Below are 10187 nucleotides of genomic sequence, written 5' to 3'. Positions count from 1 at the left end.
TATATATATATATAGGTGATGTGAAAATTCTATATGACTCCATTCATATTTATCTTTTTTTCTCTCTTTTTAGGGATTTTTGATATTTAAATATTTTGATTAATGTTTTATTCTTTATCTATAATTAATGTAATTAAATTATATCAACATTTATTAGTAAAAAAGAATCAACCCTCCGTCTCCCCCCACGTCTAAAGATCATGATTAATTCATTAAATCTTCTTATACAATTTTTTAACTTTTCATCATTTCTTTTAATTATTATTTATACTCTTCTTCTTTTTTTTTGTCAATAAACGTTTTTTCTGTCTCAAAATCAATTGGGGAGGTGAAGTCAATGTCTCCTTTCATAATAATTCCTATAAATCTCTAACTATTTATGCCAAAGAGAAATACTTTATGTTCACAAATTGCTTCCTTTTTTATGGGATTGTTTAGGCAGTACAGGTATCATTTTATTTTATTTGTTTTTGTTTGAAAATATTAATATTATATAAGATTTTAATAATGATATTTTGTGTCATACTTTTATCATTACCATTTTAGATGATTATTTTACTGTTTTGCTATTTTATAGATTCTTGAATTTATTTGGTTTGCTATTTTATAAATTCTTGAACTTATTTGGGGAAAAAAGTATTATAATTGTATTTTTTTGAATTTTGATTTCTCAATTTTAATAATGATATTGTGCATCATACTTTCATCATTACCATTTTAGATGACTACCTTTTCAATTGTTTTGCTATTTTAGATTATTGAAATTTATTTGGTTTGCTATTTATAAATTCTTGAATTTATTTGGAACAAATTATCATATTTGTAGAATTGTATTTTGTCATGTTGCGATATTGCTTAATTCTTTTGTTTAATTATAATCTAATCTAATGTCGTTTTTTATTTAAATTTTGATTTCTCAATTGATGAGTTAAATTTCATTTCGGATTATTTTCACATTAATGTGTAAAATACCATTTTTTTTCTAATTCATATTATATCATGTTGCGGATTATTACAATGTATATTATTCTACTTTTTGTTTTAATGTGGATTTTAGGGGTAAGTACAAAAGATGGATGGAGTTTTCACATTAATAATTGTTTATCAATAATTTTAACTTTGTTTTCTATACGCATACTTGTATGGTTGATTAATTGCAATTTGATGACTTTTCTTTATAATATATGTTGAAAAGCATTGTAATTTTTTTTCTTAAATATAGAATCTTAATACTTTTCTTTTATTTCAAACAATTTCTTTAAGGAAGAGTTTTTGAGGCTTATATATATACTAGACATCGGAGCCCGTGCTAGCACGGGCCCAATATGTATCATTTTTTGTTTCAATTTATGTGACAAAGACAAAATTAAAGAGTTAATCAAACTTTAATATTAATTTAAAATAGTTTAAATTTTAAATTATTGTTAACTATGGTAAAAAAAATTTTATGTCTTTTAACATTCTAAATTGCTAATTATTGTTGTATGATTTGTAATATCTTTTGTGCAATTTTCAAATAATAAAGGTTATTTTTTCTTTCTCAATTTATATGGTACTAATAAAATTTTGAGATTCAATCAATTTTTTTTGTCTTTAAAATATTCTATTGTCAATTACTGTAAATTATTGTACTTTGTAAGTAATTTTCAAATAATATATATTATTTCATTTGTCCAATTTATGTGTCACCGATAAAATTTGAAGAGTTAATCAGATCTTTTACATATTTTTATATCTTTTGAATAATTAAGTAAATAATTGTTGTGATTTATAATATTTTATACAATTATTTAAAAAAATTTAAACAACAAACAAACGAATTCATCATAGGAAAATTACCAAAGCATCCTTGAATACATCAATAATGGGTCCCACTTTTGTTTTAAAAAATATGCATATTGGGAGGATATTTTTGTCCAAAGTGGAAATAGAATAAGTATAAAGCATTAAAGTCTTTTAAAATTTTAAATTGTTAATTCTTATTGTATGATTTGTAATACTTTTACGTCATTTTCAAATAATAGAGGTCATTTCTTCTTTCTCAATTTATGAAGTACTAAGAAAATTTTGAGATTCAATCAATTTTTTTTGTCTTTAAAATATTCTATTGTTAATTACTGTAAATTATTGTACTTTCTAAGTAATTTTCAAATAATATATATTATTTCATTTGTCCAATTTATGTGTCACCGATAAAATTTGAAGAGTTAATCAGATCTTTTACATATTTTTATATCTTTTGAATATTTAAGTAAATAATTATTGTGATTTATAATATTTTATACAATTATTTAAAAAAATTTAAACAACAAACAAACGAATTCATCATAGGAAAATTACCAAAGCATCCTTGAATACATCAATAATGGGTCCCACTTTTTGTTTAAAAAAATATGCATATTGGGAGGATATTTTTGTCCAAAGTGGAAATAGAATAAGTATAAAGCATTAAAGTCTTTTAAAATTTTAAATTGTTAATTCTTATTGTATGATTTGTAATACTTTTACGCCATTTTCAAATAATAGAGGTCATTTCTTCATTCTAAATTTTTGTAGTACTAAAAAATTTTTGAGATTCAATCAATTTTTTTTGTCTTTGAAATATTTCTAGCTGTAATGCACACGCTGCCACGTGTATTATTGAGCCACTCAATGGCTGCCAACTAAATAAACACTTTACACGTCCATTTTAGACCTTAAAAAAAAAAATTAATCAAGGGTAGAGTTGTCATTTCAGCATTTTTTTCACTGTTGTGTGCCTCAAAAATTACTTCTCACTCGCGCGAAATGCGTGCACATCACGTGTTTTGCCAGGTAAGACACGCGTGTTTATTTATTAAAAGGTTGGATAGTTAAAGTGTCTATTTGTGCACTTTGAAAGTTGGAGGTCAAAAGTTAAAATTTGAAGCCAAGTTTAAGGTCCAATATATGTATTATCCCCTTATTATATATAGAATATTATTTAAAAGAAGTACTCCTTTTGGTTGAAAGCTAACAAGATAGTTACAATGTAACTAAATACTATAAAAAACTTTGCATTGTAGCTTATTATATATAGAATATATATATATATATATTTTATTTTTTTTTATTTTTTTTTAATTAAATACTTTGGACCAGTGGTCCGTTTATTTCTCTTCACCAAAAAGTGATACAGACAATCAGAAAATAAGCCCAAAATAAGAAATGTTCAGCTGACCCATATTAGGAAGTTTAAGACTAGCTAAGTACTAGTCTTCCCCTAAAATAGGGTTTCTTAATTAGAGCTTCCCATAAATCCCAATCCTACTCTCCGCCGTTCCCATGTTTCTTGTTCCCTTCTCCTTGTCGTTACTCATTTTCTTTCTCTGGTCATTAATGTGCTCCATCCGTGGTTGTGGAAGTGTTGTATTAGCTAACAGAGGTATTTGCTTTTTGATGTTGTTCCACCTCCAACTAAACTAGCAACTAACTTCATCTTTTTTTCAGATGTGAAATCCGGTGGAGGCGTTTGTAGTTCAAGATGAACTTTTTGTTGGGATTTAACCATGACACTCCTCCTGAAGGCTTTGAGGTATATCGACCTGCTGGATCGAGTCTGCACTTCCAGTGATTTATCGGTTTGAGATCCCCCACTTTTTGCTTGTCCTTTTTTGTGAGTTGAGGTAGCTCTAGGCTAATAAGCTTCAATACAACTAGATCGTCTCTTAGAAGACAAAATTCTTATCTGTACATATTATCGTTGTGTATTTCTGATTTGTAACTGCACTTAGCTTAGCTTATTGGGTTAATCCTCCTTGTTTTAATTCTCAATGACGGAATTTGTTGTTTGTCTATGTTAATGTTCCGTCTTCCTTTGCTTGGTAGATTGTAGAAACTTCCTACTTCTATCTTTTCTGCTTGATCTAGGGCCATATTTGCTAGATAGTCTGTGAACTGATTAGCTTCCTGAAATATATTCCTTATTTGAACTTGTTTCCTTGATATATTCTGTTGTATGTCCTCTATCTTTTACATTTGTGATCAAGGCACTTTCCACTGCTTTAGAAGCATGTGTTTGAGTGTCAATGAGTCAGTTTCCAGTATAATTTTTTTTCAAGTTATGAGTATCACAAAACTGCGTCGCTCTCAGTACCCCTATAATTTCAGCCTCCATATTTGTTGCATCCCTTATGGTTTGGGCATCTGCATATATTATCTCTCTCTTGTTGTCTCTTATGCTGAAGCCATATGAACTTTGTCCAGGATTTTCCCTACATGCACCATCTGTATTACATTTCACCCATCCTATTGCTGGGTTTTCCCGGTACACTATTTCATAGTATAGTGTTGTCTTGTAAATACTAAGAGTGGTAAGTATGTCCATCCAATCTTGAGATCCTCCTCTAACCCAAGGATATTTTACTTTCATTAGCATTTGGATTGTGTGTTGACATTGCCCCAGTAATCTAGCATATGTCACCTCCTTTCCATGTTTTCTAGCATTCCTCCTTTTCCATAACTCCCACAAAATAATTGTTGGTATTGCCTTGAGGATTTGCTTCTCCTTACACTGTCTTGGCCAGTCCCACCAAATAGTAATAAGTTGTTGCAAGTGAACTCCTTCGATGGTAATACCTGCATATGAAACAAAGTGCTTCCATAGCTTTTGTGCTATGGGAGCTGTTTGAAAAAGGTGTTGCATTGTTTCCGCCTCTCCCACATTACAGTGGTAACATTTGGATGCCACATGTACTTTCATTCTTTTAAGAACATCATCTGTGGGAATTCGCCTTCGTCATACCCTCCAAAGAAAGAAGGAGATTTTAAACGATAGCCCCTTGATCCATATATTATTCATCCGTTCTTTCTCTTCTTCTTTCTGCCTTGTTAACTGAAAAGCTGATCTAACAGTGAAGTCTCCTTGATTATTTTCCATCCACCATGCCTTGTCTGATTCAACCATGTTCATATTGGGATTAATAGTCTCTAGAATGTATTTTCACCATTTCCTGAGATAACAATTGACTTAGGGTGTGTTTGGTATGAAGGAAAATGTTTTTCATTGAAAATGTTTTTCTGGAAAATAAGTAGATTTTTGACTTATTTCCCATGTTTGGTTGTTGAGTAGAAAATATTTTACGAAAAAAAATTAGTGTTTGATTTATGAATGAAAAATGTTTTTGAGAAATATCTTTTATTTTTACTAAAGTAGAAAATAATTTCTGAAATTGAAAACATTTTTTAAAAACAAACTTAAAATTTTTTTCACTCAACTAGAGGACTAAAACAAGAGAATCCTCTGTCTCCAACTTTGTTCATCATGGTTGCTGAGGTATTATCCAGAAGCCTCAATCAACTCAATGATCAGGAGTCTTTTAGAGAATTCAGAATGCCCAAATGGAGCCCTAAAATTAATCATCTGGCATATGTTGATGATATAATTTTATTTGGCTCAGGAGACAGGCATTCAATGATCCAAATGATGAAGGTATTGAGGGATTATGAAAGGGTATCAGGTCAGATGATTAACAAGGAAAACAGTTTTTTCTACCTACATGACAAGACTCCTTTGATTATCATAGTAAGACTGAGAAAACTGACTGGGATTAGGCCTGGTAACTTCTCGTTCACATATCTAGGTTGTCCTATTCCTATACTATGGAAGAAAGAAAAGAAGCTACTTTGAGGGTTTAATAAAAAAGATTGCTTCTAGAATATTCTCATGGCAGAACAGGTTCCTATCATTTGGTGGAAAATATATATTGATAAATCATGTACTGCAATCGATTTCGATCTACATTTTATCTATTATGTCTCCACCAAAGAATGTTATCGACCAAATCCATCAGCTCTTTGCTAATTTCTTCTGGGGAAACTATGCTGGAATTAGAGGTAAACATTGGGTAACTTGGATGGATATGTGCTACCCAAAAAGTGAGGGAGAATTAGGCTTCTATTTAATGTCCTATTTGCTAAACGGTGGTGGGCTTTAAGAACTCGGACATCTTTGTGGAGCACATTTATGTGAAATAAGTATTGTAAGAATCATCATCCCATAATGGCTCAAAATAGAGGTGTATCACAAGTCTGGAGGGAAATGGTAACAATCAGAGAAGATGTGGAACATGAAATATGTAGGCAACAGAAGAAAGGTACTGCTAGTTTCTGGCTGGAAAACAGGACTAAGCAAGGCGCTCTATATTATACAGAAATTAAAAGGAGTAGAGGAGGAAGTGGAGGTTAAAGAGATGATTCATAATGGGCAATGGGACACAGTAAGACTAAGGGTGTGTTTGGTATGAAGGAAAACATTTTCCGGAAAATGTTTTCCTTCATACCAAACACACCCTTAGTCTTACTGTGTCCCATTGCCCATTATGAATCATCTCTTTAACCTCCACTTCCTCCTCTACTCCTTTTAATTTCTGTATAATATAGAGCGCCTTGCTTAGTCCTGTTTTCCAGCCAGAAACTAGCAGTACCTTTCTTCTGTTGCCTACATATTTCATGTTCCACATCTTCTCTGATTGTTACCATTTCCCTCCAGACTTGTGATACACCTCTATTTTGAGCCATTATGGGATGATGATTCTTACAATACTTATTTCACATAAATGTGCTCCACAAAGATGTCCGAGTTCTTAAAGCCCACCACCGTTTAGCAAATAGGACATTAAATAGAAGCCTAATTCTCCCTCACTTTTTGGGTAGCACATATCCATCCAAGTTACCCAATGTTTACCTCTAATTCCAGCATAGTTTCCCCAGAAGAAATTAGCAAAGAGCTGATGGATTTGGTCTATAACACTTTTTGGTGGAGACATAGTAGATAACACGTAGATCGGAATCGATTGCAGTACATGATTTATCAATATATATTTTCCACCAAATGATAGGAACCTGTTCTGCCATGAGAATATTCTAGAAGCAATCTTTTTTATTAAACCCTCAAAGTAGCTTCTTTTCTTTCTTCCATAGTATAGGAATAGGACAACCTAGATATGTGAACGAGAAGTTACCAGGCCTAATCCCAGTCAGTTTTCTCAGTCTTACTATGATAATCAAAGGAGTCTTGTCATGTAGGTAGAAAAAACTGTTTTCCTTGTTAATCATCTGACCTGATACCCTTTCATAATCCCTCAATACCTTCATCATTTGGATCATTGAATGCCTGTCTCCTGAGCCAAATAAAATTATATCATCAACATATGCCAGATGATTAATTTTAGGGCTCCATTTGGGCATTCTGAATTCTCTAAAAGACTCCTGATCATTGAGTTGATTGAGGCTTCTGGATAATACCTCAGCAACCATGATGAACAAAGTTGGAGACAGAGGATTCTCTTGTTTTAGTCCTCTAGTTGAGTGAAAGAAATCATGACTTTGTCCATTAATCAGTACTGAGTACCAATTTGCAGAAATCAACCGCCAAACCATATCTATTATCATCTCTGAAAAACCAAATTGTCGTAGGACTTTAGTTAGGAATATCCAAGCCACTCTATCATATGCTTTAGCCATATCCAACTTCACCACTACATTAGCCTCCTTGCTTCTTAAGTGTATATCCCTGATAATTTCCCGAGCCAATAATACATTCTCCGTGAATTTGCATCCGAAAAAGACAAGTCATATGCATTTATTTTATTTATAACTTAAAAGTGTTTATTCTAATTTTTATACTTATTACTATATCATAACTTTATGAAAAAAACGTATTTAATTAAATGGATAAAAGCATCTTAATGTTCAATTATTACTACTTTAATACTTTCTCTGTCCAATAATAGTTGTTCATTATTGACTTGACACACCTTTAAGAAGTAGTAAATGATAGGGGTAATTTTACCAAACTATCGCTATTAAATATTAGTCATCCAAATGATTAAAATTCATTAAATCCAACTAAAAGAATTATGTCAACTATAAAAACTTCTTAAACTTTTCAATCCAATAACTACATTCTTAGATTCACAAGAAATCCAGTACGTTTTTCCTTGAAAATAAATTATGGTGTCAAACTTCTGATAGCTTTCAACTCAATAATTTTGATCGTTATATCTTCAATCTTCACTTTTGAATCTTCAATATTCCGTTTTGAAGCTCGAACCTTTTTATCCACAATAATGGAGCCTTCAAATTTAATAATATTAGAGCTTTTAAGGTTTTTTTTTCCGGATACATTATCAAGCTCTTTTTTGTTTCTCTTTCTATTTCTTTAAAAATTATGCTTATAATATTATTGACAATTGAGAAAATTCTAAAGAAGTAGTGCATATAGCAGAAAGAGTATTAGGCACTGAAATGGAAGGACATGTTTTAATAATAAATGTGATTGGCTATTTATTAGATGTTGAAATGAAAATATAACTTTGACTTATAATTCCAAAGTGTTGGGAAATGAATTCAATAATCTGATATAGTAAGGGTAAAATGGTAGAAACAGGTAAATTATCCATGAATTTCATAAAGTGGAAAAATATAGTTGTTCATCTAAAATTTTAGATGGACAATAATACTTTTCCACTTTATGAAATCCATGGATAATTTATCCGTTTCTATCCATTTTACCCTTATTAAACCATATTTTTGAATTCATTTCCCAATACTTTGGAATTATAAATCAAAGTTAGGCTTTCAATATTTAATATATAGCCAAGCACATTTATTATTAAAATACGTCATTCCATTCCAATACCTAATACTCCTCCTGCTACTTGCATTACTTCTTTAAAATTCTCTCAATTGCCAATGATATTATAAACATAATTTTTTTGAAGAAACAGAAAAGAGCTTGATAATGTATCAAAAAAAATCTTAAAAGTTCTAATATTGTTAAAGTTGAAGGTTCCAATATTGTGGATAAAAAAGTTCAAGCTTCAAAAATGAATATTGAAGATTCAAAAGTGAAGATTGAAGATATAAGGATCAAAGTTATTGAGTTTGAAAGCTATTAGAAGTTTGACATCATAATTTATTTTCAAGGGAAAACATACTTGATTTCTTGTGAATCTAAGAATATAGTTATTGGGTTGAAAAGTTCAAGAAGCTTTTATAGTTGACACAATTCTTTTAGTTAGAATTTAATGAACTTTAATCATTTGGATGACTAATATTTAATAGGAATATTTGGTAAAATCACCCTTATCATTTACAATTTCTTAAATGGTGTGCCAAGTTAATAATAAACAATTATTATTGGATAAAAAGAGTAAATCTATGTGTTAAAATGAGTTAGAGTTTAGCATTTAATTTATTTGAATTTGACGATCGCACCAAATATTATTTTTTAAAATCATGATTTTAACATATTTTTTTACATTGCGTGAAGCACGGCCATGTTTAGTAGTTTAAATATATAACTAGTAATATGTTTAGGATGATTTTGATTCACTACATCTACTCTAATATTTATGAAATTATGATGACGATTGCAAAATGACCTCCAAATTCACATGAAATGTAAATTAAGTTTTCCCCTCTCGCTATCACATCTTATATATACAACACCAGCCTTAGAAGCTGAGTCTACACTTTTGAGCTTTCTTTCAGAAAGCTAAAACTCATTTTTATTTATGATTTTTTTCTGGGATCGCCGGAAAATCAAGATTCCGGTAACCCAAGTAGTTAATTAAAGAAAATAAAGTATTTTCGTAATTCAATATATATATATATATATATAAGTTAATTAAATGGCGAAAGGTCGAAAGCTGACCATCAGTATGAGTGAAAGGTATTTAGGAAGTTACAGTTACAATCATGCAAATCAAACAGTCAACGAAACATCGGAATTTGGAGAAGATGATGTTTGGTCAACCGTTGATGATATAGTGGTCAACGGTGGCGACGATGATCATTTGATGAATGGCGCTTTTGATTCACGCGCGACCGCAGAGAGTGACGTCGGAAGTTTTAGGAGCAGCCGCCAACACCAAGCTGGAGGAGGAGGCGGCTTGTCATTGGCTTTTGATGATGATGCAGGTAAAGCCACGTCATCATCTCGGATCATTCATCAATTTCGTGGACAAGACAGCCTGGCAGCGCAGTCTCCACGTGGACACCACATGGCATCCTCGGCTCCCGTGAATGTTCCTGATTGGTCAAAGATATATCGAGTTGACTCAGTTGAGTCATTTCATGACTCGGACGATGGTGTTGATGATCATGAGTTGGATATGGTTCCGCCACATGAGTATTTAGCTCGTGGATATGGTAGGTCACGAAAA

General features: G+C 31.1%; 1 protein-coding gene and 1 long non-coding RNA gene across 3 annotated transcripts in view; both read left to right on the top strand.

The window, feature by feature from the left end:
* The first annotated feature begins 3163 nt into the window (after positions 1-3163).
* LOC107058032 (uncharacterized) lies at positions 3164-3845 on the top strand. Its single transcript, XR_001471722.1, has 2 exons — positions 3164-3403; positions 3469-3845. It is a non-coding gene; the product is annotated as an uncharacterized lncRNA (long non-coding RNA).
* A 5628-nt stretch (positions 3846-9473) lies between these two features.
* LOC102599997 (uncharacterized) overlaps positions 9474-10187 on the top strand; it is a 1196-nt gene continuing 482 nt past the window's right edge. Inside the window, exon 1 of one of the 2 annotated variants that reach the window (XM_006363047.2) lies at positions 9474-10184. In XM_006363047.2, the coding sequence (XP_006363109.1) occupies positions 9654-10184 (531 nt within the window). In that variant the 5' untranslated portion in view covers positions 9474-9653. The other variant, XM_006363046.2, reaches the window with a different exon arrangement.

Source organism: Solanum tuberosum, unplaced genomic scaffold (assembly GCF_000226075.1).
Source record: "Solanum tuberosum cultivar DM 1-3 516 R44 unplaced genomic scaffold, SolTub_3.0 scf00423, whole genome shotgun sequence".
Taxonomy (NCBI): Eukaryota; Viridiplantae; Streptophyta; class Magnoliopsida; order Solanales; family Solanaceae; genus Solanum; species Solanum tuberosum.
The sequence above is the reverse complement of the archived record's forward strand: the minus strand, read 5'-3'. Positions and strand labels throughout refer to the sequence as shown.